The 23,998-nt window shown below is 41.0% G+C and overlaps 1 protein-coding gene and 1 pseudogene across 5 annotated transcripts in view; both read right to left on the reverse strand.

Annotated features, from left to right (window-relative positions):
• Positions 1 to 2,356: 2,356 nt before the first annotated feature.
• LOC147900865 (electron transfer flavoprotein subunit beta, mitochondrial-like) lies at positions 2,357 to 7,424 on the reverse strand (annotated as a pseudogene). Its single transcript, XR_015541157.1, has 5 exons — positions 7,327 to 7,424; positions 6,884 to 7,168; positions 6,627 to 6,710; positions 6,214 to 6,305; positions 2,357 to 2,688 (listed from the first exon to the last, which is right to left on the reverse strand). The product of XR_015541157.1 is annotated as an electron transfer flavoprotein subunit beta, mitochondrial-like (transcript).
• Positions 7,425 to 13,666: 6,242 nt separating this feature from the next.
• LOC147900866 (putative calcium-transporting ATPase 11, plasma membrane-type) overlaps positions 13,667 to 23,998 on the reverse strand; it is a 52,896-nt gene continuing 42,564 nt past the window's right edge. For all 4 annotated transcript variants that reach the window (XM_087375558.1, XM_087375561.1, XM_087375560.1 and 1 more), the window contains 3 exons: positions 14,863 to 15,034; positions 14,432 to 14,730; positions 13,667 to 14,310 (listed from right to left, as the gene is read on the reverse strand). In XM_087375558.1, coding sequence (XP_087231684.1) covers positions 13,963 to 14,310; positions 14,432 to 14,730; positions 14,863 to 15,034 — 819 coding nt within the window. In that variant the 3' untranslated portion in view covers positions 13,667 to 13,962. The remainder of the gene's footprint in view (positions 14,311 to 14,431; positions 14,731 to 14,862; positions 15,035 to 23,998) is intronic.

Below are 23,998 nucleotides of genomic sequence, written 5' to 3' on the forward strand. Positions count from 1 at the left end.
TAGGGAGGATTTAACAAGAGGTCTTCGGGCATAGTAAGTGTCAACACTGGCAAGAAAGAGGATATTTCTCTAATTCCTCTAAGCCAAAGGTGCACCCTTAAGGGGCACATTGGTGAGATTCTTGGATTCCATTTCGCAAGCGTGTCCCTGATAGATCAGTCTCCATAGTAGTAGATTCAGTCTAAGGGAGGGTGTTGCCTTCCACACTTTGATTAGTCTCATTCTCAATATTTTCAGGTCATTGTGCGGTGCTTGCTTTATCCAACTCATTACTTGGCAGTCAATCAAGGGGAAACTATAGCTAAAAGGGCTCAAGAAATGGTGCAGAAACGAGGGAGAACAAGCTTAAGCAAAATTTGGGGCAAAAGAGGAGAGAAAATATGAAGAAGGAGAGAGATGGGAAGAAGATGATGATGTGGCAACTAGGGGGCTAAAGGACCTCGAGCTCTGATACCACATGTTGGGAAGTCGTGGGAGAGAAGAGATGCATCATGACAAGAGTTGAGAGCACAAGAAGAATCCAAAAGTGTGTTCTATTGATTGTGAGAGAGAAGCCTCTCATTTATACAGTGGGAAAGAGGGTGGCCTAGATCATAGGCACCTCTCCTACATCAAAGGCAATCAACCCTACATAATAGGGGCTTCCTAAGTCATTGGAACCTCTTGAAGAGGGCTCCTTCTACTACATCATCACCTGTGTCGTGATGGTCTTAGATAGCACTAAGTGTGCTTCACTGCATGCACACACACACACGCACACACAAACATGTGATTGCCTACTAGATGCACACATGCACCTTAGAGCAAGCCCTTGATCACAAATGTCCCAATAGAGTGGATTCAATCATTCTTCACTTGTCATGGTGGTCACTAACACACTCAAGCTCCAGTCAAGCTCCTTAGAAGCTTCCTAATTATGATAAATGCCAATTGATTATTGTTCCCTTATTTGAGCAAAAGCATACTCGAGTCTATCTCATCCACATAAATCTTTCACATGGTGTTGATTTAAGTTTCAAATCCATTTAACTCTCCAAATCAACCAAATATGGTATTTTCCCACAATTTCCAACGATTAAAGCCACTTTTCATTGATTCCCACAAAATGGCTTAAGGCCCTTGAGATGGTCAAGGACCACACAAGGTCTTTATACTCATAGGACGTGAAGGCTATTTAATTTTTTTTATCCAAATTTTCCATACAAAATGACCATATATGGTCATGTCTTATACTTTCCTGGCCTTCAAAGCAAGTATGGTAGGTAAAGGCCCTTGATTCCAACATGTATAAAAGGGTATGGAACGGATAAAGTCCCTTGCGTCCAATAATAAGCATGTGAGCGATTAACTTTTGAAGGGTTTGAGATTTTGGAAAGGCTATTCAAGTTTTCAAATTCATGTGGACCTTCAAATCAACCATATATGGTCTTGGTTCGAACTTTCCTAATGGTTGGAACCATTCAATGATTTGGATGTGTTAGAGAATGGGTAAAGCCCCTTGATTGAGGAACGAGGTCGTTTACTATGCTGAATGCATTTTTCTCTTCAAATCAAGCATTTTGTTCTTGGTTCAAACTTTCTTAGAGGTTAGAGCCATTTTTTAAGGATTAGGATTGGGGGTAGGTTCAATAAAAGGATAGGGGGAATCTTTCTAGTAGCAAAGTCCATAAATATTTATATTGACTTTCTAGTATATGTTTTGATACTTCAATCGATAGTTTTTCCATTATCCCTTGTTCTTGGTTTAAACCTTATTTCAAAGCAAGTCCTCATCTAAGGTGTTCTTTTTTATTCAAGAGTGGACATCAAATCAATTTGGAATTCATTTCTTGCCTTGCAAGTACCTTTTTAAATGTTTACATCATCCTTGGGAGTCAAATGGTGAACTTGTCCCAAGGTTGAGAGATGGTAAGAGAATACCAATGTAATGTCCATGTCGTAAGGTACGAGGCAAACATTTGACAATGGATCATATTCATAACTACAATCTATTTGAGACACTTTGAATTCCTTAATCCTCACTAAAGCAAAACTAGGCAATGTTTGATGCTTTTTGTAAACTCTTCATTCGTAAATTTGATGGACATCAAAATAAGCATTAGTAAGTTTGTTGGAACTGTATCAATATAAGCATCAAAAGTAGCTTTAGATATCAGTTCTTTTTTTGGAATAATATATCTTTCTTTTTTCTTTCTGTGCACAAAGATCACAAACAAGAGCGCGTACAATATGGTATGACAGACAAATTACAACAAATGGAAACTGAGAAGAGACTACCATAGTAAATCCATTGGGGTGCAACATAGTGTATCTTACAAGAAGTTATTTTGAATCATTTAACAAATTGTGCAATGTGAAGGGCACTGAATAGTGCAATTTTCCTTCCCTTATCAAACAAAATAATCAATGTTCCCAAACAATCAATGTATAAGCCTGTGTAAACGCTTTACAAAGATTCAAGACTACAGCACATGAGAATCATTCTTTAACTTGTCCAAAAGTTCATCAACAGAGGATAACATTACCCCAGATGTCCATTTTGGGGGTTCCACAACTTCCACAATATCTAGGTCATCTGCAATGTCCACCTGGAGTTCCTCTGGTGTAACTTTGACTATAGGTTTTTTCTTAGCCTTCATAATGTTTGGTAGTGTTGCATATCGTGGCTGATTCAATCACAGGTCAGTTCTGGAAGTTTGAAAAGCATAAACATCATTATAATCCTTCTCGTTAGATTTGAAAATAACTCCAATTAATGCATCATGCAAGAAAGAAAAAAATACATGACGCATTATTAGCTGTGTTTCAGACCTCTTTCAGGAACATACAAGAGCAGGCGTAACAGACATAAGCTCTAGCTGCTTGCCAGTTTTAGCACCAAATTGTCTATTTTTTCATTTCAAGTAACTGATGCGTAAAAGCCCAAAAAAAACTATCAAAAAGTGATTACAGCATGATTAAGCCACTGCTGATCTGAACATTCAAAAAATCAGAGAGAGAGAGACTGCTGCTTGAGACTGACTTCTAAATCTGCAGGCCCCAGGGTGGGACCTCGGGACATGAGAGAGCAGCACCTTGCCTTTTGTGGCCACTTTGGAGGTACAGGTAGCCTCCCACCACCTTGGAGAAGTTCTAGGAATACAGGTTGCTGTGACATCACTACCCTTGAGCAATGGGCTCTTCAACATCTCAAGGATTACCTATTTGCACAGGCAGCTGGACAGTGTGAAGTGGACAAAGGGGACCACATGGATGCCTAACTCACACACAGGCCAAGGAGTTTAGAGAGCAGCACATCAATTTTGATAAGATTGTGCCATACGGCTCATTTTTCTGTCTGTGATCATCTCCACGCTCTGATTGCAGGCTGTACAGATCAGCTGCACACATCCCGAGACTCCTTTTGCTGATTGTATGGTTTTCCTTGCATGAAATCCAAGGCACATTGATTGGTTGCTCAGATAGTATGGATCTGTTTGCACACATTTCGATGCTAATTGCTAGCTGAACAGCTCATTTGCACGGACCCCAACGCTCATTGCTGGCTGTATGGATCCCCCTCTCCTGCCCGTGATCATTTTCCACTCTCTCTCTCCTACTGGTGATCCTCTCCACACTGAGTTCTATCTCTCTCTCCCTCCAAGCTGCCAATTTCTCCTGCTAGCCCTTGCTTGGTGAGAGGTGTTCTAGCCTGGAACAAAGTACCTGGGAGCTAGTTTGACGCTCATGGAAGCTGATTCGATCCCGTTTGCTGCTGTTCCTTCATTTGCTCGTGACTGAGGATCATCCGTGCACTGCTGGGGGCTTGGACAAAGGGTAAGTGTGCGAGGCCAAAGCTCGTCCCTCTTCCATGGACACAGGGTATGGTCGTTCTGACCTTCGTTTGGATTCCAGTTGTCATTTTTTAGGCTTGTTGCTGCTCTTTTATTGTTCGAAGTTCTCTCTTCGCCATTCAGGCTGTGGACAGACACCCAGATACAGAGGGTGTGCCTAAATTGGTGCCAGAGGAACAGTGTTGTGGATTTCTTCTTGCCTTGAGGTCACTTGCACAGCTTGGGATTTGTGTTGTTGCATTGTCGCCCTGAGAGGCTGGACATTGGCTTGTGGGACTGCCAAACCCTCTAAAGCAAGCTGGATGCCTTGTGGAATGCATAGTCAGCTTTCAGTTAGTCACAGACACTTGGGGAATGCCTTAGCCTTGCCTTGGCAGTTGGGTCTAGTGTGTACTTGGGATGGGATGCCTATTGAAAACCAGGAATTGACTTGGACAGTGGAATTGCCAGTGAGGCAGAGTGCAAGGGTGAGCCCTTGTTGTAAAAGCATTTTCCATTGCTAGAAGAAATAAATAAATACCGAAAGGGGTGCCAAAGCATTTGGGGCCATTGTGTTCTGAGCAGGGGCGTTCTAGCCTGCATTTCAGTGTTCTTAAAGTTTGCTTCTCCGTGGTTCTCACTAAAGAAGTGGCTGAAAGTGATGCATTTGTGGTTGTGATTAATGTGGATGTTAAGTTAGTTACCAATTACTGCCCTTTAGCTTGCTAGAGACCGGTTTCATCTTGCTTCTATGCCCATATCTTAAACTGGGGGGGGGGGACGATGCTTGACGTCAATAGCAAGCCTAGAAGCCAGCCAAGGGCAAGATGGAACTTCTTTGGTACCACATCTAGGAAAGGTTGGTAGTGAGCCTCCAAGAGTGACTCCTGAGCTGCCACATCAGGATTCCACCTCAAAGGTGGCTCCTCCTTCCTCCCCAATGAGCCAGTCACTCTGCAGATCTCTCATTTTGAGGCAGCCTCCTTCCATCCCCCCTCCAGTGATGGTGATCTCTAGTCCATCTGGACCACCTGGCACCATTCACCTACCATGGTGCTCCCTATAGCCTCGACCACTCTTCCCCCATCACCCTTTAGCAGGAGCAGCTAATGCAGCAGTAGCAGATCAGCATGGATTGTGTAACATGACAATGGCCACCAGCAGCAGTGCGGCATTGGAGGAGCATATATGAGCCTCCAGAATTGTAGCAGTTTGGGGGTCTATCGTCTATTGAGCAAGTAGCCATCTAAGGAAGAAGAGAAACCCTCTTACAAAGGGGCCATCACATTGAAATTTGAATCTAATTCAACATTGTGCGCTGAAGCTTGCAGCCATTTTGGCTCCACTATGCAGTTCATCCCGTTGCATTAGTTAAGCAAGGTCAGACTGAAGTATAGGAACGCTTGTAGTCGTTCGGAACTTCCTATGCTTGTTACATCTGTAAAGCCTCTCCTGCTTATGATCACGTAATCGCTCACCCTTGACCCTTGGGAATTTTTGCATGTATAGTCTTCCGTATCTCTGAAAAATGCAGTTCTCCCCATGTCAGGGCTGAAGACCAAGACACTCCCTATTATGTGCATGCTATCATACAGACCATAGCTGGCAATCGGCATGGCATGTTCAAGAAAGGCATGCACATGACAAACACCAAGTTTGTGTGATCGCCAAGAAAACCATGGTGTTTGGCATTATGCACATAACTTGTTCGTTTCTGCTCACAAATATTCCATCCTCAACTTTGGCAGAAGAAAGGTCAGGCTTCAATTCTTAAACCCAAGGCAGATATCAGTACTACGTAGTGAATGACAGAAACCCCGAGTGCCCCAGCTTTTCTTCCATCAATTGCCCCATTAATTTCTTGAACTCCTAATCAAATTATCAACTCCATAGTCCATTGACAAGCCCTTGTCCTCGGAGGACATATGTCAAAAGACATGTGTGTGTCTTCTCAAGACTGTTGTACTGCAGAATGCTGGTTTCCACTCACAAATATTTTATCCTCATCTTTGGCAGAAGAAAGGTCAGGCTAAATTCTTAAACCGAAGGCAGATATCAGTAGTTATTGACAAGAACAGTAACCTCAAACTGTGCCCCAGCTTTTGTTCCATCGATTCCCCCATCTAATTTCTTTACCTCCTAATCAAGTTATAATCTCCATAGGCTGTTGACAGTCCTTCCTTGAAGGCCGTATCTCAAAAGACATGTGACTTCCAAATGATGGAACCCCCAAGAGTGGCTACATGAGCACTGGCACAAGCACTGAATTTCTAGTGTTTACAAGTTACCAATTAGATCGATCATCCCTATATCTGATGGCCTCTTTAATAATCATTGTTTGGCCCGCTTCATGTATTGCCCAAGCTATGTATTGACAAGAATAGCAGACAGAAATTGTTACGTTATGACAGCAGGGAGACGTAAATTCACTCTTTCGAGCCCTCCATCTACCTCCCGCTCAACCATTGCAAGTTTTTTGTCTTTCTCAACCACAACTTGCACTCATAAACAACACGTGGTGGCAATCAGGGTTGGATTCAAACCAGCCAACACAAAAAGCTCCGCTTATACTGCAAATAGACGACAATTAAGGTCCTCCAGTATTTGAGCTTGAATAATTTAGCTTAGAAATATGATATGAAAATCATCCAATTCTAAATATAATGTTTTAACTATTGTGAAGGTCTAGGGACGCCTCCATGACTTCGACAGTATAGGCACACAGGAACTTATGACAGATATGAGAGGTCGGCACGATCGCATCCTTGAGAGAAACCCGGCAGAATGGCAAAAGAAAACGGAATGACCATGTCAAACCTTTGATGCGAAGGTTCCTTGTGGCCAGCGCAATAATCCAGCGACCATTTGCCCTGTCTGGTTACAGTCATCATCTATTGCCTACAAGGATGGCACGATCACTGAACACGGCAGTTTTAGAAAATATGTTCATTTAGGAGTTTAAGTAGTTGAAGCACAATCACAAAAACAAACTGCATAACTTTTCAATCTACTTGTAACCACCTCATAATACTTTGAAACGCACACAGGTGAGATGGACAAAAAGGATAGACCTGTTTGCCCATTAGCAGAAGACCAGGTTTCTCAGAGGCCACGAGAGCTTGAGGGAGCTTGGCAACTGATAGTGGATAAAGAGACGCATCAGTCGCAACATCAACTGCACGATCGGCACCCATGGCGAGGCCGGTGCGCAGGGTGTCTGTACACTTATCACTTCACATGCTAACCACAATCACTTCAGAAGCGATACCAGAGTCGTTGATGCGCAGAGCTTCTTCCAACGCGATCTCGCAGAAAGGATTCATGGACTTCTTGACATTGGCGGTTTCCACGCCGGTCTGGTGCAAAAAAGAAAGAATTTCTTTGATCTCCATCCTAAAATTGAGCTTCCGGAGCTTGAAACGCAATTCCAAAATGCATGGAAGAACGCAGAAAAACAAAATTTTCGGAAGAGACGAAAGAATCCAGAAAAGAAAGCAGCAGATGAATGGCAAACCTTGTCGGATTTGACGCGTTTGACAGCAACAAGAATCTTCATGGGTTTTTCTGAAATCAAGCGGTGTGGAAGCCTGAATTCAAAGCTTTCCGGTCTTCTCCGATTACCACCAAACACAGGCGTGGTGCGATCACACCAGCTGTAATACACCGGATCCCATCAGAACTCCGCACTTACTCCATACCCAAGGGGTTGCCCAACTTTTGGGCAGCCAAGAAAAGCTTTGGAGAGTCTTCAATGGACACTTCCCAAGCAACAATCTTTATAAAAAGGGAGCATTTAATGGGAAATGATTCTGCATTTGAATTTGATTGGTTGAAACATTAAACTTGGGCAGCCAAAGTTGCCTACCCAAGAAATGTCTTATCATGGGCACGAGGTGGTAGCTGACTCAGCTTTTGGACTCCCATAAATTTTTGCTCTGTGTAAAGGGGGGGGCGCCCATCCACACCAATGGAGCATCTTGATTGGCTCCTCCCATTTATGATGGGCACACACTCTTTCGTGTGTGAAGGGCCTCAGTATTGGGATGGGTTACCTCCACGCACCCTTAAAAGTTTTGATGGCATAGCCGATGACTCATGACTCACTTGAGAGTAACAAGAATCTTCATGGTTTTTCTTAAATCAAGCGGTGTGGAAGCCTCTCTGGAATTTACAAATGCCTGAGCCGGTGAATGGGTAGAACGTATTAAAGAACAAGGGTGCATGTATGCACGCAAGCACTTGGCTCCAACTTGTGGGTTTTACGGGTCTTTAGATACTATCGATTGTTTAGTAAGAAATAAGGTTCTATAGTTATTTGCATGCTCTCACACTGATTGCAAAGCCACTGCCTTTGTTTTGAAAAAAACTATAATTTAAAACGAAAAGGTAAACCGGCATTATTTTTCCTTGAAGGTTTTACGAATGATATCTGCAAAGTTTTGATGTCAACTTTATGAGGCTTTTTTTTTGCTTTATTTTTATAAACAGATCCAGTAGACGACAATCTCTTCACCTGCAGGCATCAAGCCCATTAGGCAAGCATATATCCCGTTTGGCTGGCATAAAGCCCTTTCAACAGAAAAATGGATTTTTTTTTACAGGCGAACCTACTTTTCTGGCAAACGGCTTTCTAGATAGCATTTTTTTTTTCCAAGCAACAGCTTCAGCAATTAACAGGCGAATCGACTTTAGAACCTTGCTCACAAACGAACACGCGAGACCTAGATGAGCGACCGAAAAGCTGGAAGTGACTTGAAGACTTGTAGCTGGAGGAAGCCAAGGCAATCGTCTAGGGAGAGCTCAAGCATAGAGGGAGAGTGGAACCCTTGAATCGATTTATAGCCATGTTGGAGGGGGGTAAAAAGCACACACAAGCTAAAAGTTGAAAAGCCAACAACCACACACAAGCTAAAAGCTGAAAAGGCAACATCCATCTAAAAGTAGAGGTTAAGAATTTTAGAAATTTCTAATAAAAATTCCTTAAAAACTAAGAATAATCACAAAACTCCCACTCAACTCAATCATCTACGGAGAGCTCAAGCATGGAGGGAGAGTGGAGCCCCGAAATTGATTTATAGCCATGTTGGAGGGGGATAAAAAGCATACACAAGCTAAAAGCTGAAAAGCTAACAACCACACACAAGCTAAAAGCTGAAAAGGCAATAGCCATTTAAAAGTAGAGGTTAAGAATTCTAAAATTTTCTAATAAAAATTCCTAAAAAACTAAGAATAATCACAAAACTCCCACTCAACTCAATCCTAAAACACTGTCTCTAGGAGAGCCATTGCTAATAAATGAAGAGAAATATTTACAATACATTTTGAAGCGTCTTACAAAATATATAATACTCTATCTTTTGGCACCCAAAGGCCTTACAAAACTATAGAATATCATTTTGAACTAGTGAATGGGTTTTGCTTGAAACCATATGTTAAAGTCCAGTCGGGTATAATGCCATTGACCGCTTGGACCAGGTGTTTGGTTGTCATAAGACATGGCACATTTTGCCATTTTTGTTTGAATGACTATTGACACATTGGAGTTTTCAAACTAGATGTTTGAGTTTGAATGCCTTTCAAGTTCATCGTCTACTTTGATGCTGACATGTTCTCGCTTTTTCTTTTAAGGTGCAAACTATCGAATCTTCACTGCCGCTGTTGTTTGTCACGTGAGGTGCCATCAAGATGTTACTTGGTGCAAAAAATCCTAGTGACAGAGATGCTTGCAGAACTTCATCAAGTCTACAATTCCTATTAAATTCAAGAATGCAAACATAGTCGATGAGAATGGGGAAGAGGAAGGTTTCATTTTTCGTTCACAAAAATCCCATGACAGCAAGTTGATCCAACAAGTGATGAGGAGGAATACCATGGAGTAGCCATCTAAGATGGTGGCTCATGGTACTTCTATGCAATTTAAGTTCCATACGATTATTCTACTGCAAAAACTCTACTTTGGTTGGAGAGAATCGGTCTATACAAGTACAATTGTCGATCGTGGTAGATTTGCGCTATGAATATGAATGCAACAGCATAGTTTTGCAAACCTCGCATTCATAGGGGTATTTAGCTGCTAATATGTTCATTACAATGAAACTTGTTGCAAGTTTGTTGAACTGCCACTAATTTTGGATGCTCCTAATCAAGGTGCCTACCAGGTGCCTTGATGATCTCATGATCAAGGAGTTTGGTAAGCCAATGATTGCATAGACTTATTTTGTGGTAAAGAACTACGTGGATGCCAATAGAAGAAAATAGTTATGCTAGTTTTTGGAACATACTCTATTGTTGTTGAAATATGATTACATGTCCAAAGAAAATTACTCTTTGTTGTACACCATAAAACTTATAGAATATAGATGAAGTATCCTTGTCATTTTTTGTTCACTCTGTATCCATACTTTTCTATAGTTCCCTCAACAACCTAATTTGATGGAACTACATAACTTGTCAATGGCTAAGCTTTGATTGCAAAAGCTTCCACCCTTATGGTGACTAGCAAGGCTAAGCTTTGATTCCACCCTTGTGGTGATGAATATTTTTAACTAGATTTGCAGCAAGCAGACTTTCCATCTTGGAGCACATAACTACTAACTCAAAACTAGACTTGAATCCTAGGACTTTATCAAATTGTTAAAGGAAAAAAAGAGAATGAGTAAAATAGTGGACATGAGATGCAACATAGGGTCCGTTAGGACCCAATCCTCCCTACAAATGTGAAGGGAGGTGATTTATTATTGACTTTGTGATGTCCAAATTTTGCAAGCTAAACCCCAAGAAATATATGAATAAGGCAATACAATAAGTGATCTTCGTTGCAATTTTTACAATATTGTCACATGGACTACAACCATATAAATAAAGGTGTCGACATCTTTCGATCTTGCATCCAGCTTGGATTTCCTTGCTCCCTCACATCAATAACATGCATCAAAAGAGAGGAATGTTGTAAGAATTCATATTAAAAACAAGAAATTTTGAATGGACTAGTAATTGAAAATATTTATATTATAATATATAATATATAATTATCATAACCACACATAGTGTGGGCGGGGAGGCAGCGCGCTTCATTTCCCAAAGAGTTATAATCCAAGGGAACGGGCCCTTCCTTAGGTGCCGAGAATATTAATGCCGTGAATATTAACACTGATAATATTAGCGCAGAGGATAAGTCTCGCGAATGGATAAGATATTGGCATATTACCTAAATGTTAATAGTCGTAATCCTAGTCGAACGCTGGAAAAATCACTATGAGTAGTGCGATAGGCGAAATCCAAATTCTTGTCGTATGTGTCCCTTGTTCTAAGGAAACATGAGAGGAGATCGAAGATGAGAAGAAGAATAGCACACGCCATCACCAAGAGTTTGGTTGCCACAAGCAAATTTTTGCTTCAAGCTCCATCATTCTTCAATTCCTCCTTGCATGCCACAAATCCTTGGGTCCCCTTCATCTCTCCCATCAACGCCTGTCGATTTAAAGCTACCTTGGCTTTACTCCGTGATCCATCCTGCAATTCCAAACATGCCACCAACATTGGCCTTCTCACGTAAGCCTGTTGTCATGACTCACCCTACTTTCTGAGACGACTCACCCAGCTTTCTCTTGCCACCGCGGACCCTTTCTACTGCTATTGCTCTTCCATCACATCCCACAACACACAGGTTTCATCTTATTCTCTATAGCTTTTCGTTGATTGCCCTATACCCTCCTCTTGTTTTTACAACTTCTAGAAGTCCAAGTTGCGACCTTTCGAAGAACGGGCTTCGAAGAATCTTTCAGTGTGAAAGTGCATGGATTCCATACTTTGTTACCTACAGTGCACTGCATTTGCACCCTTTGAGTGGACCTTCTTCTTCAACCTCACAGTCTCCGGCCCCCTCCATCAAATGCCTACTTTTTGAAAGAATGGGTTTGGCTACATGGAAGCTCCAAGCTCCGGTGTCCTCATCTCTCGGTTAGTGAAATAGCAATTGTCAAAAAGTGTAGGTATAAACCCAATGTTGCCAAAAAGGACAAGCAACTACTACTTCAACTGAGCTACTCATGGGCCACAAGAAGCTACAATGGGAAAGCATAAGTCTATCAAAATAGGATGGAGAGACTAGAGCTTGAGAATATAGACTTTACATGGTTAGAATTTTTTTAGTGTTGTGCAAATATAACAAGTTAGTTCTGTCGATGTAAGAAGTTCCTGCACCAATCTCCAACTGGCCTTCTTCACGTCTCTAACAGAGTAGAGGAAAGATGTTCAAACTTCGAGGAGATTCGGCAAATTTCTAAAGCCTAGCGCTGAGAATGAAAACATAGCCGGGGATTACCGATCCAAAGATAGAAAGAAAACCTTATTAGGTAAGCTCATCTCATGTGCTTTGACTCCAAATAAAAAAACCTGGAAGCGATTGCTAGAGCGCAACATTCTCCGAGATATTAATACCCTATGGGAATACTTGATAGTCCTCATTCAAATGGATCTTATCATAGCTTCCAATAGAATCACACCCAAATCATAATGAGGGGGTGACTTGATAATCCTCATTCAAATGGACCTTATCATAGCTTCCCATATGATCATCCCTTGCTGCAAATCATAATGAGGATTTGGCTATGCCTACAATGTGTCTTTCAAGCCAACCCAAGAGATTCCCTCCTTTCGCATCCGCAGGTTCAAGATCCAATAGAGATATGATTAGAAGCTTGTAAATATATTAATTAGGCTCACTTGGATGCATAGGCCGATTACTTCTTTGGTGCCAAACTATGATAGCCAAGATTAAGACACCCTTCTTGGCTGCATGGTGACAAGAGCCTCCAATGAATCTGCACCCTTGTGATGGTAAAGCAACTCTCTCAAAAAAATCTCGGAGTGGGATGTACCTTTTCCTTTCTACTCATGTGGGCCTACCTATTGACCCTTGGTTGGAGCAAATGAGACAAGAAACCGCTTGCAACTGCTGCACTAGTAGCTATCAAACTAACATCTAACATGCCTTTAGAGCTACCACGAAATCTCATGACACAACCAAGGGATCCCTGCTCAGTTGTGCAAGAACAATTGTCCAATACTCCTAAGGAGTGACATGGGGGGGGCCGTGAGTGACAGGGAAATTTAAATAGAGCAAGTTTCTAATTTGAGGCCATGGGTAGCCCCACGACTTACGTTATCTAGGATGCCTCTATGATCTAGCATGTCAATGGAAAGCCTACTTTCTCCCTAGGGATACTATCTAGGAGACCATACCTGGTATCTTTGCCTGGCCTATCTGGGTCGCCTGCTGCAATCTTGTGATGGGTAATCAACAGACTTGACCTACGGCCATCTAGGTTGACGTGACCTATCCCTTGTAGACTATCTAGGAGCATATTTAAGTGCACAAGGCATCCTCAAGGCATCTTTTACAATACCAGACACACAGGTTATATAGTCCTCAACTCGCTCCTTGCAGCTGCACATCAATTCTTACGGACAAGGAACCGAAAGTCTTGTGAAGCAGCTGGAAGGGCACTGATCCGCACAGCGCTCACATGAACAGCTGATTTGTATCTCTTTTCAGAGCTTAATAAAGAGTTCTTATTCAATAAAAAAGAGATGTGTACCAATATAACCTCCCTATGGAGAATGCTAAATAGCAGATTGCACATGTGCCTTTTTTCCATGTCTTGCTACAGATCGCTGTTTGAGAATAGCAACCTTTCCAACAAATTCTATGTGGTGTTGAGTAAACACCTTTGTCACTTTTGTTATAGACTTAATATGCTTTCTAAGCACATTCACAAATGTTTGCTAGCCATACAGTTTGGTGCTGAGGCATTCTGTTTAAGATAGAAGTTTATATGATCAACCTTTGTCACTTCTGTTAAAAACTTAATATGCTTTCTAAGCACATTCACAAATGTTTGCTAGCAATACCGTTTGAAACTTCCATTTTTGGGGGCTGAGGCATTCTGTTTAAGGTAGAAGTTTATACGATCACTAAACTTCAAAATCCTTGAATCCATAATCATCAAGAATGTATTTGTTACATGCAGAGCGATATCCATCAGCTTTTTACATGCAAAGCCCGGAGACAACTTAGTTGTATTTGTAGACGCTGCTAAGTGTATTTTCACATGCATCCTTCTTTGATTTTCTTCCTGCTAGTTGTCTCTCAGTAATTCCTCTTTTCTGGTTGTGATCCCAATTGTTCATAGCCATCACTAAATCCATTTTCTCCCCTGTTGTTCCCCTTAGAGAAAATTTCGATGAAAGGCCTTGATGGCACGGGTATCAGCTTCACAGGAATTGCTACAAAGAGACTGAAAAACCCTATCATGACACTGATTGCCCATTGCTCAGCACTGAGGGGTACAGTATCAGCTAGCTCCCCAAGAAACTCTACCATAATAATTTGAAACACGACTGTGAACAAAAGGACTGACATAAAAACTTTGTTGTTCAGAATATTCTTGAATACGTTCAGCTTATCCATCTCTCTTGAGTTGATCTCGTTGAAAACCTGTCATAAGTCAGCCAAGGCACTTAGAAACAAAGATATAAACAAAAAAGTAGGAGTCAAATTCCAACCAGACCATATATTTTTAATAAGTTTTCAAAATATGACACTCTGCTAGTCTAACCTGTAGGAAAACAAAAGAATTGAAAATGAGTGTATTCAGCACAGCATCTGCATCATCACCCGTGAGACGCAACACTTTTTCTCCTTGAAATTGCAGGATCCAAAGAGCAATTAATTGATACACTGCCTGACCCACAATATTCCTCCACATCACATTCGTAATAAAACTGCCTTTCCGCCCCACGGGTTGCTTTTCCATTAAGGCATCATGTGGAGGTTCAGTTGCTAGTGCCAATGCTCCCAATGTGTCCATGATAAGATTAACCCAAAGTAATTGGACTGCAGTAAGTGGTGCATCACCTATGCGCAAAGAGAGAGATCAACTAAACAATGCCCAAAAAACTTTCAAAATAATGACAAAACCTCTTCCTTGGATAGAGATCACAACAGAATTGAAAATGCAGAGGGTTTTGAAGAGATTATAAGGGATACCTGTAATGCAGGCAGAAAAAAAATTTATGGTCAAAGCTACAAGATTCACTGTGAGTTGAAACTGCACAAACTTCTGGATATTGGTGTATACAGAACGGCCCCACTTAACAATATTGACAATTGTTGAGAAGTTGTCATCCAAAATTATTGCATCGGCACTTGATTTAGCGACCTGCATTTTGAAAGAGGGCCCATTTGGAGAAGTAGGCTCAATCAACTCATAATCATCATCATGAAATTCTTATCAGTTCCTATATGACAGCGTGAAAGCATGCAGGTATACAGGAATTGGGGCCAAACATTCTTCCAAATAGAAACTTGATAGCAAATTCTAAGCCAGGTCAAGTCACAAATTCTTCATTCCAACGGAAATCATTGAGAGAAAAAAAAATGCTGCACTGTGAACAATTTATCACTCCATAAGGAGTCATCATGTGTGAAGAGTGTCAAACACCTACTCCTGAGAAATTGTGCAATATTTTCATGTCTTAGAGATGCCTGAAAGTCCTATTCCTTAGTAAACGCCCCATAGGTTAAAAACAGCAAAAGTAAGAGTGGACACACACTAGAATATTACATTTAACTACACAAGGGAAACTATAATTATTTATCCTTCTTGCGTTGACAGAATGGCATCATATGGTAGTTCATTTGCATGCGTGACCTGCATCCTGATGATGCATATCTCAGAACATGACTAAATCTTCTGAATTACATATATGTCTTTATATGCTAGAATCTATCTAGCTAATAAATTGAGAACACACGTTCTTAAATCTCTAAGTTGTTCTAATTATGTTTGAAGCCTGCAAATGCACATGACGACCTTTTGCAAACCAAAAAGTCACAGAGGTCCTTGAAAAATCAACAGAAGAAAATTATGCTGGTGAGATTTGTGTTAGAAGTCCTTTTGTTTTGTAATCTTCGACAACAGGTGGTGGGGAGAACTGTGAGATAAGCCCTTTATTTTCTGAGCATCGTAAAGGCATTAGGTGAGGATAGCTACAACATATCTTCCCAAAGGGCTATACATTTTGTGAGAAAGTCTCCATTTCTTCAGTTTGACATCAACACAATGTTGGTGAAGATTCTATCATAGACCTTGTGTATGAAGAACAGCTAAGAAAACTGCAAAGCAATCTAGACCGCACCATTGGAGTGCAAGATGCACTAAAGCCAAGAATCGACCACAACCATAGCAGACGAGCCAAAGAAAATCTACTTCCTTGATATAATAATGATTTTGAATAAGCAAGCCTCTCCAATCTCTATATCTGAGTCGGCTCTATGCCGTGCATTGAAAAAAGAGCAAGTTGACTTCGAAGACCGAATCCAAGACCTCAAACAAATAGCAGACATGGGGACATCTCATTGTTCTCTCTTTGATAAAGCTTTTTGCTTTACAATTTCTGAAAAAATATCATTTTATAATGACGAGTCCAGAGAGACAAAGAATATCTTCTGAGAGTGAGGAAAGGGCAAGGAAAGGAAAGGCTAGTTTTGCAAATTACAATAGGATACACATGAGGAGACCGGTGATTACGGAATTTCTTATCGCAATTCACAAAACTAGAGAAATCGAATGCGAAATATAGAAACTCGGTTGGAGTCTATTAGTGAGACTCACTAAGAACTTTAACTAAAGCCATATCTAGGTTATCTGATTAGCGATCACTAGCTCCTATTATAAAATCACCAAATGCTCCATGTCAATTTCAGGTGTCTACCTCTCCACTTCGGGAATGAATATTTTGAAGGACTTAAAGCCACCACTATACAATGGGGAAGAAAAAAGAAAGAAAGAAGGATGCTGTAAACACATTCTTGCAAAAATTTGAAAACTTCTATCGATTCAAAAATACCCTTCGTGAAAATCAAATCATGGAAGCCGGTCGTTCCCTTGGAAATAAAGCATATAAATGGTGGATGAGCCTTAGAGAAACTGACAAAAGTATTGCAATAAGGTCGAATAAGCTTTTCTAAAAGAGTTTTTTCCTAAAATAAATTAGAAAGGACAAAGAAAGCTTAGGATAATTTTAATATGGGTAAAACTACTTTAATCCAATACATACCCAACTATAGGGAGGTCTTCCTTAAGTTAAAGGGGATTGATGAGTTCCAAAAATGAAGAGGATCATGAGGGATTTCAAAGACAATTGAGCTCGAGGTGGAAAGAAATTCTCCCAAAACCTTTGAAAAAACTATCAAGTATGCCTACGATACAACGGAAATATCCAGAGTTGAACTTCAAAACAAACCAGTTTTGTTCTGAGATTCGATAATTTTTCAATTTAAAATAAAAGGGGTAATTTAAGGAGGAGGCTTCTCAAGCACATCCCAATAAACTTCAAACAAAAAGATATCATCTTTTAAAAAGAGAGGATTATGAGAAGGCTAAGCAAGAAAATCCTTGCTTTTAATATTTACGTAAAAATCATTCTGCTTGGAACTGTCCTAGAAATAAATAGGTGGGAGCTAAAGCCCCAAATAAACCTCCATAAAAACAAGTACATGCGATACATGTATTATCGTTTAAAGGTACTAAAAAGTATAACAAAGTAGAGGTTTATCATGAGGATAGCACCCATATATATTGCCTATCATCGACGATGGCAAAAAGTAAGGATTATGGTCGATGATAGCATCAGACAGTTTTTCTTAAACTATTCGTTAGTTAAGAAATTGAAGTTGCCCTGAGAGTCCAAGCGTCCATAAATATGTGGTCTCTCTCGCAAAGGGCAATGATAGGAAAGTTTGGGACACCATCGGTGTAGAGGTAGATATTCAAGGCTATCAGGATGCCTTCGATTTTCAAATTATGCATCCTGATAGAACACATGTTGTACTTGGTCAAGAATGATTATATAGACTTGGGCACAACATGCAATGGATTTATTTAATTAATCCATCATTTTCGAAAAACATGGTAAAGGCTTTTAGGAACATGATGTACAGAATTTTCACTTACTGTTTCAATGGAATTGGAACGAGTTCTGCAACAATAAGAATGCAAGGTATATATTCGTGAACTTACTTTTGTTGGTGATTTTATTTTTTGTCGACAAGCATAAAGCTTCTCTCTTTTTGTTAAAGAATCCAAGTGTGAATTCTTTGCAAAAGAAGTGAGGTACTTGAGACAGATTATATTCCAAGAAAGGATTCGTATGGATCCCAATAAGGTGAGGACCATATTGGAATGGCCACATCCTACAAACCTATAAGAATTACATATATTCTTAGGTTTGTCTAGATTTTAGAGGAAACTCATCCAAGGCTATGCTAAAATTGCTATTCTAATGACAGATCAGCTTAACGAAAATGGAAGCACCTTCATATGGGATGAGTTTCAAAAAAGTTAAAAGTAGCTATAGCGGCAGCTCTTGTCTAGTGAATCCTATTGAACCATTCGTGACTGAAAAAAATGCCAGTGATTTGCTGCTGGGACGATACTTTTACAAAAGGGTCGACCAATGGTTTTTGAAAGCAAAAAGTTAGACGGTGCTCAATGGATTTACTGGGCATATGATAAGGATCCATATGCTATGGTTTGTGCTTTAAAGAAATGGAGTTTGAGATTATTTTTTATCAAGAAAGTATCAAGTGGATTTGCAATTAGCCAGAGCTTAAAGGAAGGAAAGCCAAGTGGGCTGAAATTTAAACCTCCATCATTATCAAATGAACCAGAAATTTTTTAGAAAGACAAGAAAAAGAACAAGGTATACGATATATCAAGAATTCTAGCTAAGTGAAAACATAACCTGAAAAGAGTTTAATATGGAAAAACGGTAAGTAATCACTAGAGGAGGACTGAATTCTGTTTTCAAGGGTGTAAACCATTCTTAAGAGGAAGGGAATGCTATGTAAGCCATAATTACAAAAGCCTATGGCCTGGTTATGATGAGCGGGAGATCGGAGGGCTTCACAGTGCTTGCACAATCGAGGGCTAAGACCTAGGGGGATCCTATGTCTAGACATTGATGTAAGGGTACATTGATAGGCCCATGAGAGGGGCTAAGAACATAAGGTCCTTCATAGGACATATGGCACCATGGGAGAAAGCACTAGGCTTGGAAGGAGAAAGAAAGAAACAAACAAAATTTAGCAAAGTCTTCGAAAGACCGATGGGTCTATGAGACTGTAAGAAATCTGGTACAATAAGCTGAAAGGGTGGAGCTAGTAGACCAACATCATCACCCATGCTAAATGCTAAGTACTACATAGTCTTAACATCATCATCATCATCATCATATCAAATCAGATCCATTGTCAAGTCTGGTTAGATACATCAAAGGCCCCAAGAAGGGTGGGATATCATGGTGGATCCGGTGGTGGATGGAGACTATGCTAGCATGAGGTTAGAGATAGAATGCTAGCAGCTCGCTATGGATGTGATCCGTTGTGGCTTCCTAGCAATGGCTCTATGTCTGACAAGAGCCACAGTAACCCCTGTCGATCGTGCTCCAGTCGTGGATATGGATGGGATGTCCCCAAGCGTGATCTATGTGTCCGTCATTTGTCGAGTGTGTCATGTCACTGGCTCTGGATCTCTAGCTCACCAATCACTCGTGGTCTATATGCTCTGACTGAAAGAAATATGTGGTCACACTCTGAGATGAGTCTGTCTGAGTGTCCTATCCCTGTCATTGTGATTTGAGTAAGCCTTCTCTGTGCAAACTGCCTCATGGATGAAGGTGACTAGGCATCTCTGATCTAGATAGGAGAAAAATCGGGAGAGGATTCTGAATCATCTCTAAAGAGACAATGATAGCGGCCTCAGATCTCATGGTATACAGAGCATTTGAAGGTAACGTGCTCCTCTAACTCGACCTCCAGTTGGTCGCACAAGGTGTAGATGCATCTCTCCCTACTATTCCCTCATCTCGTCGAGGATTACCAAAAAGCGAGCGAGAAAAAGTGAGCGAATAAAAAAAGCGAGCGAGAAAAAGCAAGTCAACCAAAAAAAACAAGCAAAAAAAAACAATAATAGATTGACAAATCCCCTATTTCAGTAGCAAAAATATCTAAGTTCTTCAAAAGTCCATGAGAGAGTTGGACCTATGTCATTTCCAGGGCATCATTAGTAAAGACACCCTATCTTGGCTCACTTTTCCTCGCGCGGTTTTTGGTAATCCTCCATAATCAAGTTCTTTCTCTCCACCAACGTAAGTGAGATCAGCAAAAATGAAACCTTTTGCACATGTCAAAAGTTTCCTAGGACTCCTTGAATGGAATAGTCCACATTACATGCATGTGCAAATGCTTGGTTTTTGACACTCTATTCACTCTTGAAACAAAACCCATGTTTTTGTGTTCTTGCAAAAACATCCCTCCCCAATGACTCACTCTTACATCCCACCAATCCAAAAAAATCTAAAGAGTAAGTACATCCCTTTCTTTAAAATGAATTAAATTCCAAAACAAATCAATCTTTGCTTAGAAATCAATAGTAGAAGAAAAAATAGACAACATATCGACATGGTCCCTATCAGGTACTTTTCTCTAGATCTGATGCAACAAATTTGCCAAATTTTTATTAAATCCACATTTTGGCGCCCTATTTTGACCCAAAAATGAGAATTTCGACGTCCTGCATCTTTTGATTTACAAATCCAAATGTGATCATGTTACATATCAAATCGAATGGCAAGGCATGATTTAGATTATTATCATGATCTTTTGTACCATTTAGTAAAATTTCATTCATCAAATGTGAATTAATAAAAATTTTGCCAGTTTCTTGCACCAGATTCAGAGGAAGGCTGCCCGTAGTAGGAAGCATGTTAAAACTCTATCTGTATATTGGGCCAAAAACAATCAAATCTTTTCTATGCAAGCTCATCTAATGAAAATATATAGAACACTTTCACCAAGGTAGACTTTCAATATTATGTTATGATCGTGTTCAATGTTGAAGTTTTTATTGAATGATGCACTTCAACTATATACTAGTTGTTGGTAGCCAAACCATTTCTATGCAAGTTCATCTCATGAGAATAAATAACACTATCACTTATGTAGACTTGCAATCTTATGTTATGATCATTTTCAAAATTGTGGTGGTACTATAAATCTTTATTAACGATGAGTACATACATATAGTGAGGTTATGTTTTTATCAAATGATACACTTCAACTATATGGGACATGTTGATATTCTATTCAAGTTCATCTCATGAGAATATAGAACACTATCAGCAATGTACACTTGCAATATTATGTTATATTCATGTTCAATGTTGAGGAAGCACTGTAAATATTTATTAATGAGATTATGTGTTGGTAGCCCAACCATTTCTTCTTTACTTGCTTTTTCTCGCTCGCTACATACATACAATGGGATTATGTGTTGGTAGCCCAACCATTTCTGCTTCACTCATTTTTTCTCGCTCACTAGTTTGGTCCTGCTTGCTCAACATTGCTCGCTTGATCGACTACCTCTAGCTCTTTCACTCTCAATGCCGAGTCGATGCGATGAGATACGGAACTATCCAATAGAGATCCTCAGTGAGTGTGGGAGGTGGATCCAGGTATACCCTGGAGGATCGAGGAAGTCCTCAGAGATGCACAAGCAATGATCCTTGTAGAAGCCGCGCTTCATTGGGAGGTCGCTTGGTGCCAACCAAGTCCTAAATGTGAGAGTTCCTCGCATGTGACTTGGTTGACCTCCTGATATCTAAGTGGGAGAGATGGCGCCTCAATGCTGTACTAAAAGGGGGTAATATGTTCATGTGGAGTCCCAATCTCTCAACCACTTGCATGTGTGCACATACCATCATGTCTGACCACCCTCAACTGCTAGGGCCATAGAGCAGGATAGAGCTAGCCATGGTAATCTCGTCACCATAAGGTGCAGTCACCATATCCTCTGACACAGTATAGATATGTGATGAACCGGAATGCCACATCAAGCTACAGCGGAGATGACCCAAACATAGCCTGAATGCTCTGGTGGGGCACTGATGGCTTATTGCGTATCATCCGCGATAACATGAGAACCTGTACTCACTGTACCCTAGCCCAGTCTACATCTGAGAGATCCGGCCCCCAACAAGGGCTACCATACATGCCTGCTGGCCGGGCCAAGGAGTCGAAAAGAAGAACCTTGGTCCGAGGGTCTTGCAAGTGTGATTGGAAGCACTATCTCTCCAGCCAGGCTAACAAGGCGTATCCTCTACTCGAATGGGCTTGCATCACCGGTCTCATCGTGAAAATAGAGCCAGAGAAGATAACTCCTAAATAAGTGTATGGTGAAACAATCTTCATTGGTTATCCATCAAAAGTGAACCGCCCTCTATGCATGGCTATTTGAAGATCATAACCTTAGTCTTACTAAGGTTGACTCTCAAATCGTACAACTTACAAAACTCCTGTAATGCATCTAGGTGTCACGAAAGGCCCTCTATAGGAAAAGATAATAGCACCACGTCATCTACGTATAACAAGATCTGAATCGAGAACCAACCAGAGACCATCTAGTCTACATAAAAGTCTTGAGCTCGTCTATGTAAAGGCCAAGCAAGGTTGGTGATAGTGGGCACCCTTGTTTGACCCCAATAGTGCTCATGATCTCCTTTGTTGATCCAACTCCTATCCGAACTCTGCATGAAACCTCGCATAGAGTGCCATAATAGCCCATATGATCTCTTGGTTGCAACCCAGCTCTTGTAGTTGTCTAATAAGGTGGGCCTTCAATATTGTATCGAAGGCTTTACGGAAATCCACAAAGCAACAATATACCTCCACCTCCGTGTTTTTGGCTCCTCGATGACACTCCCTAGTGTGAGTACGTGGTCCATGGTCCCGTGTTTACGTTAGAAACCAGCCTATCCCTCAACTTTAAGTCCCTGCATCTGTGCAAATCGAGATCTTTGTATCAAGTCTTGATGCATATATCTTAGACATGACATGTCTTATCATGATGGTCCAAGGCTCATGAGGTCCCCTACCTTGTGAATGGGTGCTATGGTGTTAAAAGTCTAGGTGTGTGGAAAGCCAAGACATACAGCATCATTGAAGAGCTTCGTTAAGATCAGGGCTAGGATGTTTGTCCCATATGCTATAAACTCTATGCATAGTCCCTCATGATCTTTTGCTCAGTCGTAATGGATCTTTAATCATAGTTAAGAGAAACGGAAACGGGGAAACGGGAAACTAAAACATTTCAGGATTTTTGGGAGGGCTGAAGTTGGGAAACGCCACATCATCAAGGGGGGTTTAGATGGAAGGGAGTGGACGATGGAGGGGGGCTGAAGCAGCCTGCAAGAAAGAAAGGACTCCCAAGGAGTGAATGGGGCTGAAGGAGGGCTAGAAAACCCTTAAAAGTCCAAGAGTGTAAGGCTGAAGGGGTGGAGGGAGTGAAAGACTGCAAGTGGAGGCCAAAACGAAAACACAGACAGAGAAAAAACTTTCGTGGGAATCACGAAATAGAGCAAGGGGGGTGTTACTTGAAATGGACCATTTCAGCCCTCTAAAACACCTTTCAGCCAGCTGTTTCCGGGGTCTGAAACATTTCAACCCTTCAACACCATTTCTAATTGGGGCCTTTCCTAAAATAGGTTTCAGGACCCAATGCGTTTCCTGAAATTGGGCCCTGCAACGCATTTCAACCCAACTATGGCTTCAATACTACGTCTTTGACACCACCATTGGTGAAAAGAGTGCTGGAGATAGGACAAGTGCGAGAGGTCGGGGCAGGTTGGTGGGAATGTCATATAAGTGTGTGCATAGGTGTGCCAGATCTGCGTGTTAGTGAGGTGTGAGGAGGATTGCCGCTCAAGGAATTTCCGCCAAAATTCCTTGGAGTTGTTGATAAATAAAATCTTTATTAACTCCTCGTTTGGACGGACAAAGGCCTACTTCTTTCGGCGAACCATTCGATGGTACTCATGCATCGTCTTTGGTACGCTCGGAAGGTTATACTTATGAGTTGGCAGCCAAGAGCCTTACACTCATCATCGTACCAGCTATTGCAGGGTACAAAGCCTAGGAGCCGAGGGCGGATGGTGTAGGGGAAGAAGCTTCATGAAGTGAACAAGTAATTAGAGCAGCTTGATCCTCTAGTAGTGGTACATGGTCAATGTATGTCATGGTAACTCAGACATAGATGTAAGCCGATATTAGGAACAAAAGCCTATAT

Source organism: Dipteris shenzhenensis, chromosome 6, assembly GCF_047967505.1.
Source record: "Dipteris shenzhenensis isolate YYH24624 ecotype China chromosome 6, Dip_SZ_1.0, whole genome shotgun sequence".
Classification (NCBI taxonomy): Eukaryota; Viridiplantae; Streptophyta; class Polypodiopsida; order Gleicheniales; family Dipteridaceae; genus Dipteris; species Dipteris shenzhenensis.